The sequence below is a fragment of the Panthera pardus genome, unplaced genomic scaffold (assembly GCF_024362965.1).
Source record: "Panthera pardus isolate Hobbes unplaced genomic scaffold, ASM2436296v1 HiC_scaffold_15, whole genome shotgun sequence".
In the NCBI taxonomy this organism is placed as follows: domain Eukaryota; kingdom Metazoa; phylum Chordata; class Mammalia; order Carnivora; family Felidae; genus Panthera; species Panthera pardus.
Window position 1 is genome coordinate 66,883,553 of NW_026526710.1, and position 19,850 is coordinate 66,903,402.

Here is a 19,850-nt window from a genome sequence, read left to right on the forward strand (position 1 = left end):
GATTGTTGAAGTTCACAAGACAGGCTAAAGCTTGGAAAAGAACATTTTGTCTATACCATCATAATTAAACATTATTTTGTACTTTCATTGAATCATGTGAATGGAGGAAGCTTAGCAAGAATAACCAAAGGCAGAGCAATATTGTTTGCACTTCATGATTCATCAAATAATGACCATTCTAATTTAAAGGCATAAACTCTGAATATAAAGCCAGAATTTATTTTCCCAGAAGGAGAGCATATGTCATTATGCTTAATAGATTTAGGAAGGCCAATCCACTAACAGCATCATAGACTCTGTCGCCAGAAAGGATCATGCTCTTCAAGGAAAGTGTTTTAAGTGAATATGACTCTGTTATAACACCACACCTGGAACATAGCAGGCATTCTGGATGTTTGTTGAATAAACTAATAAAGAAATGCATGTAAATAATGGCAAGATTTTCCTTGGGCATTAATCCAAACAGAACAGATCATTAGCAGTCCAAAAAGATTTTTAATTTTAATTTTTTTTAAAGCAACAATGTAGTAATGCGACCACTGAGCTCTTATTCATGATGTCAATGATGTTTGAGATGAGACAAGCACAGCATCCTCTTCTGTCTGCTGCCATAATTCACTTATTAGGCTAAAAATGAATTTCCAAGTAAAGTCTGGGATAAGGGCTGAAACTTGGAAAAAAACACAACTTTGAAATTTTACTGCATATTTAAGGATGCGTGAAAATCGGTACAAATACCATTCTTATTCAAGGTAATAGAAATAGAAAACCTGAGAACTGCTGTGTTATCACTCTGTCTAGTTGAGTGATGTAACATTTATTAACACGTTGTATATGACATTGTTTTTAGTCCAACTATTCTGTTGACACCTGTACATTTATGGTTTGGATGTAAAGTATAAATAGTAAGTTATGTCATTGGTCGGTCTTCTGGCATTACCTGAGCATTGAATTTGAGAACAATTCCACTTACTCATTCATAGAAGGAATATTTCTCAAATCTTCATTTCCAGTAAGAGAATACCACAAAACACTTGTGATTCTGGAAGCAGCCAGCTGTTAATATGAGTTATGTGAATCTGACCTATAATCTCACCTGACATTTGGAACTCAAATATTTTCCCTTATTTCTCCAACACAATTAAAATATTTAGTCTCACTTCATTTTATGAGACATAAATAGCTATGTAAGTACTCTGTAATTACTGTACATTGTAACAAATGACCTCATAAATACATTGTAATGTCCCGTGTAATTACATGGTAAGTCGTGTCTTTGAGATGACTGCTCTGAGATTGAAAGCCTGCTGGTTTCAGAGATTAATTACTTAGGGCCTAATTTGACAGTTTGCTTGAAGACATGCCTCTGTTAAATAGCCACATCTGCATTTTTTTTTTGAGAAAATTGTTTCATAGCAACATGTTCCCTTATTTAATATAGATCCAGGCGTATATGTTTATACCTAAATATTGGACATGCTTAAATTTTGATGTACATTAAAGCAAAAAAGGGCATTGTTCTGTATAGGATGAGATTCATGTGTAATCATATTTCTTCTACCAAACATTAGAAATTGTTTTGTGACAATAATTTTAAAGCCTCTGGTTTTATCACTCTAAAACAATTTTTAGTATATAGTATTGTAAAAATTTTGGTTTTTATTCTTTTATTGACCATTGTACCACCCTTAAACTAATATTTCATTTTTTAGGAGACCTATTGTTGTATCATGATCATTTTAACATGAGTGCCCTACTGGAATTCTCTGAGTTCCTACTGGTCATTCTTCTTCTTCTTCTTCTTTTTTTTTAATGTATATTTATTTTTGAGAGAGAGAGAGAAACAGAGCACGAGTAGGGGAGACACAGAATCCTAAGCAGGCTCCAGTCGCTCAGCCGTCAGCGCAGAGCCCAGTGTGGGGCTGGAACTCACAAACTGCAAGATCATGACCTGAGCAGAAGTCGGACACTTTAACTGACTGAGCTACCCAGGCACCCTCCTACTGGTTATTCTTGATAAATACATTTTATCCCATATGTGAAAAAATTTTCAGGGTGCCTGGTGGCTAAATCAGTTGAGCTCCCGACTATTGATTTCGGCACAGGTCATGATCTCACGATTTGTGGGATCGAGCCCCATGTAGGACTCTGTGCTGACAGGGTGGAGCCTGCTTAAGATTTTCTCTCTCTCTTGCCCTCTCTCTCCCTGCCTCTCCCCCATGCTCATGTGCTGTCTCTCTCTCTTTCTCTCAAAATAAATAAATAGACTTTAAAAAAATTCATATGGTATAAATAAATATTTAAACTCTTATCTCTTTGCCTCAATTGCTTAAATATCTGGTGAAATCAATTAATCTGTAGTTAGGCCATTCACCTTACTGCTTAAAGAGTATCTTGGTTTCCATGTTCTAAAACAAACAAAAGAAATGAGAAATAAGTGGACACTGTATTTTCTGCCTTAAATTATATATTGGTCTATTTTCTTGTGCCTTTGAAGGGTATAATTTTACATATAACTCTGCTGATGTATTTGTGTTCTGGCTTTCCTAACTCTAGTTCCTGCATCAAAGCTATTACATTGCTTTTAGTAGTTTTATTTAGTAGAAATGAATAGTCTGAGAAAGGACCTAGTGATCTGAAAGAGTTAATGAGCCTCCCTAAACATCCGGCTTACTTCCAGGGAATGACTTGGGTACTGGAGAATAAAGTCTATTGATACTGACAAATTCTGAAATGTATTACTCCTAAGATCGCTTTATCATGAACTCCAGGGAACAACCAAATTGCTTTATCGTAATGGAATTTTGTCAAAATGTGAATACCTCCTAGAAATTACATTCCCAGTTTCTAGGACCTAGAATAAAATAGGCCTGGCTACTAGGCTATGCATAGCAAATTATCACGTGAAAAAATGCTATTTTAAATCCAGGGGTTTACAAAAAAAAAAAAAAAAGCCAGATACATACCAGTTCTCCCTTTCTTTTTTTTATTCCCAGTAGTATGAACTGTAGTCTGTATTAGGGAGTGATTTTCCTGGTTGATTTAGGAGTATTCAGTTAATTTTATATAGTTAGCCAAGAAAGCCTGGCTAGCAGGAAAAATTAATTGATTTTTCTTCCATTTCTTCCCATAATAGAGGCCACGCATAGTTACATACCTGAGAATCAACTCCAACAGGGTTTCTGTAATCAACAGAGAAAGCATCGTTTCTATGCCCCACTCAACAGAATATGGTAAAATCTACCATAACAAAACCACCTCTTTGCACATTGCACTGAATGGTGTTTGAGTGGCAAAGAAATTTGTTTTCCAGGGAAATGTAATCTAGTTGTGATCAGATGAAGTGTTTATGAAGATAACCTACCTCAATGAGGATCATTCATTCATTTATATATTTTTATGTCTTCAATACACAATCATATAAGGTCAAAGTGACCTGATAACTATACTTTTTGAGACCTTTCTTCAGTTTTCAATGTCCTTTTGTGTTTTCAAAACAGACATACATGCTACTACCACTATTACCACTAACAATTCTAAAATGAAAATAAAATAAAGTAAAATAAAATACAAAAGAGTAGAACTTTGTGTTTTACAGTGTTTTTATGTTTCTAAACTAACTGGTTATCTCTCAACAAGGTGAGAGAAAGAGATGGTCTTGTGATGTACGATTGATACAACTACCTCAATGGTTTCTAACATCACTTAGCAAATTAATGAAAAGCTGAGATGCTTTCTGTCATCCATCTTATACCTACTGAATATCTTTTATTTGGAAAATACTATTCTATCTTTCTCTAAACAATTCAGAACTGCATGCTAGACAGAACATCCAGTAAGATTTTTTAAGCAGAGGCTATAAGAATTAAGGAGGTCCCAAGGGTGCCTAGGTGGATCAGTCCGTTAAGCATCCAACTTGATCTCATGATCAAGTTGATCTCATGGTTTGTGGGTTGATCTGTGCTGACAGATCAGAGCCTGAAGCCCACTTGGATTCTGTGTCTCCCTCTGTCTGTCCCTCCCCTGCTCATGCTCTGTCTCTGCCTCTCAAAAACAAATAAACATTAAAAAAAAAGAATTAAGGCAGTCCAAAGTATATTTCCATCTACCTGTGCCTAGGATTTAAATTTATTTAACATTTAGAGTTAATTCTTAAATAGATGACTAGTATTTACTGTGTAGCATACATATGCAAATTAGGAGCCACAGTTGAGTTGGGGACACCACTGGAAAAGCTATGGACCACACTCAACTATTGTCCCATTTCCTCCTGATAGAATTTTGAGCCTCATCTTTAAATTACACAGAAATATTTTTTAAATATTGCTTTGAAAGTATGCAAAGTACTAACTTAACAGACTGTCCAGTTAATGGTATACATGGGATGCCCTATGTCTTTATGGACAGTGATGGATTGATGTTCTTACAGTGTAGGTTTGGAAACCTATTTGACCTTAATTTACTGGTTCAATTCCCCTATGCTACTAAACTGAAGTGAGTTAGGTAAGGGATTAGTTTCCCCTTTTTTCCTTGGAATTGTCAAGGTTGAGCTCTTAGAATTTGATTACAGGAGCAGGGAAAGTGGTGGCATGTCAATTTCCCAGCATCAAATTAAATTTAGCCCAGTTTACTCCAAGAAATATAAAAATGTGCATATAATAAATAGAGCATATTCCAGATGCCATTTCTCACTGTGTGTGTGTTTTTTTTTTTTTAATCTCATATGTGCTCACTGTCTACACCTGAAAAAGACAGTGATGTGGGATGAATGGGTGTGGAATTCAGAGCCAATATCAGGAGGGCTGTTCCCCTCAATCAGGAGTGAGGAAGGTGATGAGGGATGTTCCTTCAGGAAGACTAGTCATAGTATCCAGAGTGGTAGAGAGCAGCTGTACCTAGTGGGTGGAGTCAGAAAGGGCTGACAAGGATTTTCAGGTGGTAAATCAGGAGACCAAGTAGGTTTGGGGAGTTCAGAATGTGAAAGCAGGTAATGCAGAGATTCAGAAAGGTGAGTAACTATTGTCAGGGAAGTCTGCCAGCCTCAGATTCACCAAGGAGATAGGAGCTCCTGGAGGACTCAGTCTTGGGCGTTTTGGAAGAACTAGGCAGATTACCAAGGTAAAACAACATTGAACAAGATGCATGGCAGCATTCTCATCAGAGAAACCCAGTCACTAAAACTAAGACCCAAATCAAGGTGGGTTTGCAGTATATGATTTGAAGTTGAGCAACCTGAGAAATTGTCCCAATGTGGCTTAGCACAACATAACCAGGAAGGGGATTTTTCCAGAGTAGCCATAAGTAGGGTTTAATCTCCAGGTAGGACTCCCACTGGCACTATGAGGACCTAGGGGCCACCAGGACAGAGATCAAAGGAACACTATTTTACAACTAAACTAACCTATTGATGTGGAAACCTTTGTATTTTTTCAAAGTCGTTAAACAAGATCACAACAGGCTAGATTTCATCATTTTTAAATAAAACAAAGCAATGTTTCTTACCTGAATTTAGGACACAAAATTTTATTTAAAGTCAAGTATTTTTCAATTTGTATATAAACATACTTTTATTATTGCACAAATGTGTAACTTAGACCTGAGTGGTACTAACAGACTTCACTCTGGAAATGTGTCACACAAAGTTATTTGCAAATATGGCTTTATGTCATTTTGGATAATAGCTGCCTACATGAACTGAAGAATGCCAATTTTAGTATGCTATCCCGCTTTCTGACTTCACTTATCACAAGAGATTGCATATTTATGATAGTGAAGTAAAAAACATGTCAAATCTGCAGGAATAGTATATATCTGCAGGAAAAATATATATAGCACTTACTAATATTTTATCAACATTTTATCAAATCCATACTTGGTTAGTCCCATAAAGTCCCATAAAGTGGTTCAGAAAAAGGCAACACTTTTTTGGAAATTGTCCACACAATTATACACATAATAAAATTTAACATACTGTTGAATTAGTGAATTAAGTTCTATTCCAGTTCAAAATTCAATTTAGTTTATTTCAGCACCAATGAAATATTTACCAAGTATTTAGATAAATATCAAATTTAATCATTAAATTGTGTTATTGTATAATTTTGATATTATTGAGGTATCATTTATTCTAAATGATAAAATTAGAAAATACCCTTCCCAGTATCATTTATTCTAAATGATAAAATTAGAAAATACCCTTCCCAACATTAACTGGAATATTATTAATATGGGTAGCCTTTAGTTCTGCATCCTCTGTGAAGTGTCATTTATTGATACTACTGGCAGGTCCAGTAAACTTTTTTTTTCTTTTGAAAGTAGATTGTTTTTCAGACAGCCTTATCCCAGAAAATGTATTATCATCTACCAAGTTGCTTTTTCCAGAAACCTGAGAGTCAATATTGATGACTTTTCCTTCCTTATGTGTGACATTCAACAAATCACTGTGTCCTGTCAAATCTACCTACAAAAGTATTTATAGCATTTCTTCACTTTTTTTTAAGTTCATGTATTTACTTTGAGAGTAAGATAGCATGAGCCAGGGAGGGGCAGAAGGAGAGGGAGAGAGAGAATCCCAAGCAGGCTCAGCATGGAGCCCAGTGTGGGGCTCAATCTCACACCCTGGGACCATGATCTGAGCCTAAATCAAGAGTCGGATGCTGAACCAACTGAGCCACCCAGGTGTCCCAGAATTTCTTCACTTTTTCACATTCCTCTAGTCTCCATTGTATTCCAACATCTCTTCTTTACCACCCATGCCGGAAGGGTCTATAGGCTACAACAAGAAATGTCAATAGTAATCTACAGAGTAAATTGCTCAGTAAGTATTCATCGAAGAAAAGGAGTTTAAAAGGTGTTACTAGGTAATTTATCTCTCAGTGCTCCTCCTGATGTGTAGAAGAAAAGTTGTTGAGCATTGCTGCTGTATGGGGTCTTGCTTCTTTCTCTCTGACCCTTGTTTACTTTTTCCTTTATTCTCCCCCTCTCCATCTCTTAATCTCTTGACCCTCTTGCCTCACTCTTTTTCTCTTTACTCCTTCCCTCCCTTGAAGTTCAAGAAAGTTCCCTTCCTCTCCTTTAATCCACACCACAATCCTTTTGAGGTAGGTACCTCCCATATTGCAGATGAGCAAACCAAGGCAGAGAACTTAAACGTCCCACTCACTGATAAGGAAGGTAACTGATATGGGTTGGGTGTGAGAAGGGTAGTACCTGGAGGTGTGGGTATCAATCGGTTAGCTGTGGCAATATTCTGGGCAATGGTAAACTAAGGTCTGAATTACAGCAGTAGCAGAGAGAATGTAAATAAGGGAATGTAAGTAAGATGAGGGATACAATAAAAAGAGATTCTTTAAAAATGCCTATGGGCACTCTCATGAAAAGTCATAGGGTGTCATGAGTACTGAAAGCATACTTCATTCTTCAAGCAAGTTCATGTGAGATTCAACAAGTTACCAGAAGTACAGAACAGAAATAAGGGGCAGAGTTCAAAACTTATATTCAAGTAAGTTTCAAGATCCTTAGATTCCTGCTGTGCTGGCCAAAGCATTCTTCTTTCCTGCTAGGACCTTCTTTCAAATGGTGCCCTTTAATTCCCTTCTATGGGAATGCTATCCAGATGAAACCACTTAAAAAAAAAAAAAAGGCTCATTCTACAGCCACTGACCATGTTTGGAATGGGGCTTGTCTTTCTCGGCAGTCCACTCTATCGAGAGTAAAGCAAAATGTCACTCTGCAGTGGGATATGTGGACTTAAAAATAGAAGCTTGTGAAATGTGGCTTCTGAGAAAAATTTGGGGTGATGGACTTACCAGGTTTTGTTTTCTGTTTTGTTATTTACTACTCATATGCTAGAGTAAAGGAAAAATAAAGAAATGAATTAATGGAGCCCATCAAAAGGAGAATACCACATCAACAAACTCAACAGGGTTATCTCAAAAAAGTTAGAAAATAATGGCCAGGAAGATCTTTTCTTTTCAATCACTAAACCTAACTGCTCCCACCGTGCTGACTTGAAAACTAATTCATTTTTATGATAATCAAAGAGGAGATGGAAGGATTTGAGGAAGCCAAATTTTACAGTTCTTCTTTTATTTCAAAACTGGGGGAAAAAAAGTTAAATTAATCCTTGATTCAAGATAGAACACTTCAACAGCTTGAAAAGGATTAATTTCAACCTCTCAAGTAATGAAAGAACCAAAAGTCAAGTCACAGCTACTAGAATTGATTTTTCAAAAGTCGAAGGTCATGTGTTAAGTATTTTTAATAAAAATAATTACTAGGCTTACCCATGAAGACTAGGTACAAGAATGTTCCCTAACAGTGATAGCTTTTGGTGGCTTTGTGGGGGGATGGCCAATGAAGTCTAAGCTACTAAGCACTAACAGAACAGGTCTCATACAGAAAATAAGATACATTATGCCATAGAATTAGAAAAATTTACTGAACACTTTCAATTAACTTCCCAAACCAATATAATTTGGGACATCTAGCCATGTCTGCAGAACCTACAAGGAAAGAATTTGACGACCAGAACCATTAGCCATCTGCTGGTGTTTGCTTGAAATCGATGAGAAAGCATAAAAGATGCTAATAAACTTAGCCGCTGCCCATATATGAGGATGAATACAAATGATGAAATTACTTCCAAAGATGAATGATAACCATTGAGGGGGTTTGCCTCCTGGCATGTAGAGTGTATAACTGATTCTATTAATTAATTGCTGTTAGACATTGATAGTAAGGTATTGGCTATGTGGGAATAATTTATACGATCACTGAAAATCCTCAAATGTGATCAAGAAAAATTATTATCTGTCAAAAACTAAATATTGCTCATGTAATCATTAGTATAATTAAGTTTTCCAGGCTTAACACGTGATTTACAATCATCTGGTAGACATACTAAGCACAATTATTCTCCATTTCTCAATATGTGCATTAAGATTAGAGTCATTTATTAGACTTACGAGAGGTCACTCGTCAAAGACAAGGCAAAGCACTAACTGGAAAACATAAGGTTCTACCTCTTGGTCAAAGTTTAATGTCTTCATTTGTATTTTTGTTTTCTATTTGAATTTACTTTTGACTTTAAAAAACAAGCTTGTAGGGGCGCCTGGGTGGCTCAGTCGGTTAAGTGTCCGACTTCGGCTCAGGTCATGATCTCACGGTCCGTGAGTTCGAGCCCCGCGTCGGGCTCTGTGCTGACGGCTCAGAGCCTGGAGCCTGTTTCAGATTCTGTGTCTCCCTCTCTCTCTGACCCTCCCCCGTTCATGCTGTCTCTCTCTGTCTCAAAAATAAATAAACATTAAAAAAATTAAAAAAAAAAAAAAAACAAGCTTGTAGACCTTAGAAAATAACCCTTCGTGATTTGCCAAGGGCTACTTATGGGAAGGCTGATTGGGTGCATTAAAAATTAATTATTTAAATTCAGTTTTTATTCCTTTCGAGAATGTTTTGTAGGACACTTTGAGTAGAATTGCCAGGTATAAGTTCTATGATTATTTTAGCATAAAATAATAAAAAAACATTAGGCTCAAACATTAGATAATCTTTCTGTGATAGTATGAGATGACTTCTGCCAATCACTTAACTCTGTGCCTCAATTTCCTCTTTGGTAAACTTGTAAAATGGTAATAACATCTTTCATGGCTATCTTGAAGTATTGAAAAATAAAAATAAGATAATTGTGGAATATAAATATAAGGTATAACTATTCATCAAATCCAGTTTTCTTTGCTAGTTTCTAAGATACTTGAGAGTAAAGAACACATCCACATATGTGCATGTATGTGTGTGGAGTGGAGAGAAGGAGTAGGTGAGTGTATGTGTATTTAAGGCTATGCATTCTTTGAGGTCCAAGGACATTATATTACTATTTTATTTATTAGTTTGTCTCCCAAAGAATTAGCCAAATGCCTTAAATGAGTGTATTGATCTAACATGTCTCCTTTGCATGTCCCAAAAGACTTTTAACTTTTTTCCAATCTACCTTACCATTACATTGTCCTATATGTCCCATTTGTTCCTATTTGTCCCAGGTGAAGGTGCTATACATTGTCATGATAAATTGAGCTTGCTTTTGATATCCTCTTTATTTTAAATGCCTTTTCTATCCCCTAGGTAAAGTTCTACTCATATTTGAAGTCTTGACCATGTAAAATAGAATTAATCTCTCTGTCTATTATATTCCATTCTATTTTCTGGGACTACCTCTTTTAGCATTTGACACTTTGTGTTTTCATTATGAGTTTTTGTGTCTAATTTCCTCAGCCAGAATGGATATACCATGACTTATCTGGGTATTTCCATAGTCCTAAAGATGGTGCTTTCTACACAGCAGAGGTGCAGCTAATCTATTTTGAGTGAATTATCACTGAATGAATTAGTCTCAGCCTCTTGAACTCTCATGGGAGGCTGTATTAAATAGTAAAGAATGCCAACTTCAAAGTTATATAATCTCGGTTCAAATGCTGCCTCTATCACTTGATGGCTCCATCAGTTTAAGGTACTTAACCATCTGTGTCCTAATTTACATGGTTGTACAAAAATTGTAACAATAGACTTGAATTCATAGAGTCATTGTGTGGATAAAAAACCATAACTCATAGGTGCTTAGACCATTGGTACGTCTATAGTAAGGAAAAAAATAGTGTTAAGAAATATTTTTAAGAGTGGCATTTAGTTTGTCACATTTAAAGGGTAATGAGGGTGAAATAAATAATCTTAGTAGTGCTGTACACTTTCAGATATATTCTGACTTAAATAATCAGATTCTGATTATTCTAAATAATTCTATTTAGCTAAGTTCCTCTAAAATTATTAAAATGTGCTTATTATATAGTTACAGTTGATCTTTATTATTTTGAGAGTCTGTATTTGCAGATTCACCTACCTGCTAAAATGTATTTGTAACCCCAAATCAATACCCCCGTTGCCTTTACAGTTACACCCACGACCATGAAACAGATGAGGCACCCATTCTCAGCTGAGGTTGAACAAGGAGACACTCTGTCTTTTTGTTTCAGTTCTCATATTGTAACCAAGTGTTCTTTTTGTGGTCAAATAAGTGCCACTTGGGGGGGGGGGATGGGCATTTGTTTATTTTTGCTTTCTGTCTGTGAGTTTGGTATTTGAAATGCTCTCCAACTGTAATGCTGAAGTGCTGTTTAGTATCGCTTATTCCAAGAGGCTGTGATGTGCCTTAGGGAGAAAATACATGTGTTAGATAAACTTCATTCTGGCATGAGTTACAGTGCTATTGGCCATAAGTTCAATGTTAATGTATCAACAATAATAATAAATAGGATGTCTTTAAACAGAAACACACATAAAACAAGGTTATATATTGACAAGTTGACAAAAATGTTGTAATGAAAGGCTCATAAGAACCTGCACCTGCATTTTCCCCAAGAGCAATGTTACAATATTTGCAAATTCAGTGTTTGTGGCAACTTTATAGAACATGGCTGCTGCCTCAAATGATGAGAACTGACTGTAGTTTGCATGTCATTGACATGTTAAAAATGTTTAGCAAGTAACTGACTTTACCCAATTTTTTAAATCCTTTTACAAAGACACTTATTTGTAGAGCAATAGCTAATCTGTAGTGATCTAAAAGAAGAGGCTCAGACTGGGGTCTCCCTGGAGAATATATTGCCACACCTCTGCTGCATTTCCACATGATTGAAACAGTATCAAAGTTGCCCTGGGGTTGTAGGGGGCTGGAGGAGTCGGGAAATCCATTCTGTGACTTTGTGCCTGGCCTCTTTCTGACAGTTGTTTATTTCTACCACCTCAAAAGAACAATTTTGTATGTTTGTTTTTAAAAATTAATTTAAGGGGCACCTGGGTGGCTCAGTCAGTTAAACGTCCGACTCTGACTGTGGCACAGGTCATGATCTTGGGGTCCGTGGGTTCAAGCCCCATGTCAGGCTCTGTGTTGACCGCTCAGAGCCTGGAGCCTGCTTCGGATTCTGTGTCTCCCTCTCTCTCTGCCCCTCCCCTGTTCACACTCTGTCTCTCTCTCTCAAAAATAAATAAAGATTAAAAAAAATTTTTTTAATTGATTTAAATGTTCATGGTAGTGTTATATGCACATTCATTTTCCAAATAGGTGTATAACTAAAACCAAGACTCTTCCTCCCCAACCTGGAGGAACTGGAGGGAGTTCCTACTCCCTCCAGACTCCCCTGTTCATCGCTTTTCACTATCCTTTCTTTTCTGGAATTTACCTTAATGTTTTTCAGCAATTGTGCTTAGGTAGCTGTCCTTTAATTCCTTAGTTTTAATTCACAGGTTTAGGTATCACCTACTGATTTATTCCCAGGTCAGGAGTTAGCACTCTGGTACACTCCAGCCCTACGCCCAATCATCTTCCTGCTTTTCTCCTCCTACTCTTCCTTCTCCTCCTCTGCATTTTCATTGTGATCCTTCTTCTCTTCTTCCCTGAGGCGTAATTAATTAACATGAAATGCACAAATCTTCAGTGTTTACTTCTCTGGTTGTATTATTTCACTAGGGCTGCCACAGCAAACACCACAGAGGAGGAAACCTAAATGAACCACAGATAGTTGCTTTCTCACAGTTCTGGAGGCTGGAGTCCAAGATCAAGGTGTCAGCAAGCTTGTTTCTTCCGAGTCCTCTCTCCTTAACTTGCAAATGGCTCCCTTCCTCCACCATCTTCACATGGACTTCTTCTGTGTCTCCGTATTTCCTTTTCTCAGAGTGACACCAGTCATACTGGATTAGGTCCCACACTGATGACCTCATTTAACCTTTTGATTTCTTCAAACCCCCTACCTCCAAAACACTCACATTCTGAGGTACTGGGAATTAGTATTTCAGCATGTGAATTTCAAGTGGGGGCCCAATTCAAACCTTAGCAATACATTTTGACAATTTTATCTACCCATGTAACAAATGTGAAAGGAAGATGCAGAATGTTCCCATCACACCAAAAAGTCTCCCTCTTTCCATAGCCAATCAGTTCCCCAGTACAACTGCTGTAGGCAACTGCTAGACTGCTTTCTTTTACTATAAACCCATTTTGACTCTTCTTGGACTTCATCTAAGTGGAATTATATAGTATGTGCTCTTTTGGATTTGTGTCTCACCTTGTGTAATCTTAAATCTTTTCAATTTTTCCTTATCATATTTCTGAGAATTCCATTTTTTTTTTCTGTTTTGGAATCTCTGTTTCTTGGATTTCAAATCTTTTTCTCTCAGTTTGCACTCTTCTTTTCCTGAAATTTACCCTCATTAGACTCCTGATAAAGGGAATATGGAGAGATGTCTTTGAAACCATGTATTTCTGAAACATCCCTATACTTATATAAGCATATATTCTTATACTTGAGTTATTCTTCCTTATGCTTGATAACATTTGTATAGCCTTGGAATTATAGGTTTAAAATACTTTAGGAATAGAATTTTATAAGAACTCTTCTATTGTTTTCTAACTTTGAATGTTGTTGAGAAATCTTTCTCCTTACCATTTTTACTTTTTATGTGACCTGCTTTCTTTCTTCCATTCTGGAAGCTTTCCTATCCTCTCTCCCCCAGGAGGCTCTAGTATTTCACAGTAATGTACCTTAATGTAGTTCTTGTTCATGTATTGTGTCAGAAAATCCATAATCCCTTTCAGACTAAAGTCTCAAATCTTCCAGTTCTGCAAGGTTTTTACTGCAGGAAGGAATTCTGGTTTTTGTTTTGGTTCCTTGCTAATTTTCTGCCTTCTATTTTTTTTTTTTTTATTTTCATTATTTCATCTTATTAGTTGGATATTGGAAATTATAGACTAAACTTCCAATTTCTTATCTTTGTTCCCCCAAATTTCTATGATCATCTTTCTATGATCATCTTCCCCCCGCCCCCGGAATGTTAGAAGATTTCTTTCCATGCATCTTTCAGATAATTTATTGAATATTTAACTGGTTAAACCAAACTATAAATGTCATAATATTTTAAAAAAATCTTTCATTTTTCCTGTATTTCTATTCCTTTCACAGATGTAATATCTTATCTTAGATTATCTAAATATTAATGACAGTTTTGGGGATACTTTTTCTACTCTAAGCATAATGTTGTCTCCTTCAAGGACCATAATATTGTGTTTTTTTTTTTTTAAGTGTATGTATTTATTTTGACAGAGGGAGAGAGAGAGAGTGCACAAACAAGGAGGCACAGAGAGAGATAGAGAGAGAGAATCCCAAGCAGGTTCTGGGGCTTGATTGTATTTTTTCCTATTTTATACTAAAAGCTTTTTAAAACAAAATGTCTTGTAGTCTTACAATGTTGGTTAACATTAAAATGAAATATGTACTAAAAAGCTGATTCCAAAGTGCATGAGTGGATTAAGTGGGAGCCTCATTATTGGGGCATTAATTAGAAACCTGGCTACTGTTTTCTCTAGGGCCAAACTTACAATTTTCTCTAGAGAATTATTACTTGGTATTTGCCTGGGCAAAATACATCTGGTTGTCATTGCATTGAACACAGATGATGAAAGAAGACTTATTCTCTTTGACTTAATAACCCTTGCCCTCATCTGTACTCTCTTCTGTGCCTGATATCTCTGAATCTGTGGACTCTGTTTCAGTGTCCCTAAAGGATAAAACTCCCAGTGACTCCAAGGACACTGAGGGTTAGTAGATTGACTTTCCTAGATGTGGGTATGACTTTCAACCCATCTTTTATTTCAGCACCATGCTTTAGTCTTGTCTTTCAAGGTATTTAGGACGCAACAATTTCTAGCCCTCCCTGAATTTTGTCATGGAAATCACCTTGTTATTCTTTAGTATCTCTTAGGGAGTAATTTAGGTTTCATCTTTCTCCTTTGGCTCAGCCACCACACTTCCCTTGGTTTGCATCTCTTAAATATTTGTTAACATCTCTCATCCTTAAGACTACTAGTCTCTATTTCCTTATGGTTTTTTACTCTTGAGAACATTTTACTGTCATTTTAGTGGCATTTACAAAGGAGAGGTGATCATGCACATAATCAATCAAATGAATTGTGTATTTTTGTCAAAATCATACAAAAAGGGACACTGTCAAATTGTAAAAATGGATTTAATTTGGTTATAGGGGCTAATCCCTAGCACTTCTTGCCTCTCTGTTTTATTCCTACTTAAGTTGGGGTCATTTCTTTGACCCTGCTCTGTTGCCCTTACTTTCTCCAATGTTTTAATTTACATCTTTTATTTTGCAGAGTATCAAAGTAAGCTGGCTGCCTCCTCCATCAGGAACACAAAATGGATTTATTACCGGCTATAAAATTCGACACAGAAAGACGACCCGCAGGGGTGAGATGGAAACATTGGAGCCAAACAACCTCTGGTACCTGTTCACAGGTCAGTGTTCACATAGTGCAGTCTTGCAAGGTTTTTATGAGTTAAATGCTTTAGGAATAAAATATGCTCTCACTTCAAGGAAACATTCTTTTTTGTTTGTTTGTTTTTTTCCTGACGGGTGACATCTATTGGTCTGAACAAGAATAACCTTTATATTTTTAACTTGATATCTTTGTAATGCTTTCAGTACATATTATGGTCCTGGATCATACTCTTATAAATGTATCGTAGATCTTTTAATCCGTATTAGTTTCTCAGCATTGCTTATTCAACAACAGCCCCTCTGTCAAATAACTTTTAACTTTTTAACTAGTAACTTTAAAAAGCTATCTAATCAGGGGTTCCTGCGTGCCTCAGTAGGCTAAGCATCCTACTTCAGCTCAGGTCATGATCTCTTTGTTGGTGAGTTTGAGCCCTCCATCAGGCTCTCTGCTATCAGCCTGAAGCCCACTTTGGATCCTCTGTCTCCCTGTCTCTGCCACTCCCCACTCACTCTCTCTCTCTTTCTCTCTCTCTCAAAAATAAATAAACATTTTTAAAAAGCCATCTAATCAGATGGTTCCAAGTTTAAGTCACTTTGATCCCTTTCCCCCGAATCTCCAGTGGTGAGAATGGGGCTGGAAAATGTGGAGAGGGTAGTTTAGGAAATAAACAGATTGCTCTACTTTCCATAAACATAAAAGTAAATTCACTTTTGTAGCAATATTGGTGGAATTCATAGTAGGTCAAGCTTCGTTATGAAAACTGGAGTATTCCATGCAGTTTTCCATGCAATATTTAGAGAATGTGTTTTATTTTACAAAATGAATAATCATATATATTTTTTTTAACTATTGGAACTATCATGCCCATCCAGGTTCCTGGAAAACAGTCTGAGATAATGCTTTCAAGGCAATGCCTCTGGGGGTGCAAACCCAAGAAAGCACGCATGAGGAAACAAAGAAAGAGACCAGGGAAGGGGAGAAATCTTTCACAGTGGCTATCATTGAGCTGGCTACAAGTTTAGAGCAAACACAGAGTTTGTTCAGCCTCATGGGGTGTCTCCTGAGAGGCCGCATGAAGTACTATGTATCATAGTCAGTGGCTGGATAGGAAGTATGAGCAGTTCCTCTCTTGCCTATCATTGGTCTAAATCTGTCGATAGGCTGTTATCCACTCTATACCTGCAGACAGCACCTGAGAAGCCAGAGCATCTGGTGAGTATGCAAATATAGAATTCTCTCTGTGTCAGTAAGTCCTTTATGAGGTGGTAGCTTGGTCTAGGGTTGCACCAGTAAGTACTTAGGAGGGCTCTATAGCTCTAAGGAGAGTGTAAACTATTGCCTGGGGCTTGGGAGGCAAAGCATAATATAGCAGAGGCTCTTGGTAAGGATTGGGAGGCAAAGTTGAGCAAATCTGGAGTGGCACATAAAAAGGGTCCTGGAAACTATACAAACTGAAACTCTTAACTTACACCTAATGGATAATATAAACTATCACTGCAAATGAGGAAAGAAGAAAGAAACCCCTTATTTATTTCTTTCTCTATACCATGTGCTCAGTAAATTTCCATTTGAAATCATAGTTTGTTACACACACACACACACACACACATTTTAAGCTACATTTAAGCTACATTTAAGTCTGCATTCTGCAACTTGATCAAAACCTGTTTTCCCCCTCAGGTTTGTTGTTGTTGTTGTTGTTGCTGCTGCTGCTGCTGCTGCTGCTGCTATTGGTGTTTGGTTTTTGGTTTTCGATGTGTTTTTCTTGTCTCTTGTGCCTATAAAATTTTAGCATAATGGTGAAAGTGCTTCCAAGTAGGTTGTCAAAAATCACATTACTCGTTTTATATCTGGACAAAAATCTCTCAGACAAGTATTATTGCCTCTAAGAGGAAGTTATGGCACTCTACCACATCATTTAAAAAGCTTAAGAAAAGCCTAGATCTTATGTCTTCTTTCCTGATGAAATTATGGGAAGAAGGTAAAAATAAATGAAGTGAGGCATATGTGCTCAGTGTGATAGTTGGTGTAACCTGTAGTTTATTTTGACAGAAATCACCAACATTGGAAAAAAAGTCTTGCTGAAAAAATTTTAATAGAATTCCTAAGATGTAATAGATGAAGAGTCTCTAAGGATAATTATATCCAAGACTTTTTCACCCCTGGTTTTACTGAGGTATTATTGTCACATACCACTGTAGAAGTTTAAGGTCTACAACTTAATGGCCTCACTTGTGTTCACTGTGAGATGATTAACGCTGACAGTTTAGTCAGCAGCCATGATCTCATATAGATACAATTTTAAAAAAAGAAAGAAAAAGTCCTTATGATGAGAACTCAGGATCCACTTTCTTAAAATTTTCATCTATATCATACAAAATGTGGAATGCTTCACGAATTTGCAAGCCATCCTTCTGCATGGATCCTGCTGAACTCTTTATCACTCCGATTTTAGTATATGTGCTGTGGGAACAAGCACCAAGCCTTATTTTTTTTAAATAGATGATGGTATTTGAAGCCCTGAAATCTTTTTTTTAAGTTATTTCCTTCTCAGATGAAAAAGCTTAAAAATATAAAATAACCTTTTTATACAATAATTCATTAAAAGATGAGTGTTCCAATGGAAAAGCTCAGGATTGGATATTCAATTTATGAAACTATAAATAGCCAAGATGCATGAAACAATGTTCAAGCTCATTAGTAGAGAAATGCAAATTAAAACAAAAATGAGTTAACATTTTCTTTGGATTAAAGTAATAAAGATATAAGTAAATGATGATACCCTGTTCTGGAAAGCATATGGGAGACATAATTAATATTCATATACTGCTGTGGGCCAGATGATTCTAGAATCTCTCTGGAAAGCAATGTGTAGATATTTGTTATACACAGGTGTATATACGTGTGTGTGTGTGTGTGTGTGTGTGAGAGAGAGAGAGAGAGAGAGAGAGAGAGAGAGCGCAAGACAGAGAGAGAAAGAGGGAGGGATCTTTACAGATATATGATCTATGTTTTCTACTAGGAATTTATTCCAATTATGCAGCCATATTTTCTGCAAATTTTTTCTCTATAAACATGTTCATTGCACTGTTCCTTTAATAGAAAATTTTAAGGAAAAAAAATACCCCAAGCATCCAAATATCGGCAGCTACTTAGAAAATTTTGTCAAAATCATATCAAGGAATACTGTTTACCTAATGAAAATGATAAATACTAAATCAAATGTTAATTATTTCAAACGTGATTCAATGAATAACTCAACTTTAAATCAATATTAGTGTGTGAAGTTGATATTTATAAATAAAATATGAATTTGTAGGAAAATATTTAGAGTAATATATATACCAGAATATTGATGGTGATTGTTATTTACATTTGTAACAACAATAAAATATGTATTTTAAAATTATGTATATAACATGAAGAACAAAAAGGCAAGACCCTAATGTCATATTATGACTCTTGGTCACCAAAATTGAAAATTCCTACCACTAAAGCTAACTCCATGGCCACTGAACAGCTAAAAGGCAAGTGGCCCAGAAAATAAATGAAGAATCGTAGCCACCTGGCCAAAAGAAACTGCTGCTGTGAATTCTTTAGTATTTACGGTATTTTTGGCAAATGGGATTTAACACATTCACCTCAGTAGTATCAAACCAAGATTCTGGCTCTCTAAATAGACAAACTTTTAGGATTTTCTCTCTAAAGAAGTGAAATTATTAAAGAAGAAAAAAAAAGCCAGAAGTCTGAAATAAAGGTGTTGGCAACATTGGTTCCTTGTGGAGGTCCTGAGAGAAAACTCATCCATGTTTCTCTCCTAACCTCTGGAATTTGCTGGCAATCCTTGACATTCCTTGGCCTGTAGTTATGCTGCTCCTATCTCTACACCACCTTCTTCTGTTGCCTGTGTTCTCTCCTCTTCTTATAAGGACACGCGTCATTGGATAAACCCCACTCTAAATCCAGGATGGTTTCATCTCAAGATCCTTAACTATTCATATTTATAAAGATCCTATTTCCAAGTGAGGCCGCGTTCTGAAGTTCCAGGTATTCAGGAGTTTTGAAGTAGACACTATTAAACTTGCTGACAGATACCTTTTATTTTCCCTCTCAAGAACAATCATTTTTAATTGTTTTCTCTAATGAACTTTATTCAAAAATAAATAATTCAGTCCTACATTTTTATTCATCTAAAATATATGGGACAATTAGATCTTCTAATCAGCATGAGCTATAACCCCTTACCATTCTGGTTTAATACCATTCCGGCCAAAAGCAAAGAAATAGGATGAATTAATTAGCTTGTTATTGGAATAGCTCACAAATGCCCCTTCCCATCTTTATACATTTCTAGGAATCTGGACTCAAATTTGAATTCCTCATTCATACTGTTCTTTCTTAATTTCAACAATTACAAAATGAATTTGGGAAGACAAACAATCTGGGCAGTTATATTTGTAAGTGTACCTGATATTTATGGTAAAAACAAAAGTCACACAGACTCCATTCTTAAATT

General features: G+C 36.2%; 1 protein-coding gene and 1 non-coding gene across 5 annotated transcripts in view; one reads left to right on the forward strand and one right to left on the reverse strand.

Moving 5' to 3' along the window:
* The window catches only part of DCC (DCC netrin 1 receptor), a 1,128,596-nt gene that overhangs the window by 914,850 nt on the left and 193,896 nt on the right, over positions 1 to 19,850 (forward strand). For all 4 annotated transcript variants that reach the window (XM_053902733.1, XM_019464025.2, XM_019464024.2 and 1 more), the window contains exon 13: positions 15,209 to 15,350. In XM_053902733.1, coding sequence (XP_053758708.1) covers positions 15,209 to 15,350 — 142 coding nt within the window. The remainder of the gene's footprint in view (positions 1 to 15,208; positions 15,351 to 19,850) is intronic.
* LOC128777130 (U6 spliceosomal RNA) lies at positions 17,710 to 17,813 on the reverse strand. The gene has a single exon (XR_008422330.1). It is a non-coding gene; the product is annotated as a U6 spliceosomal RNA (small nuclear RNA).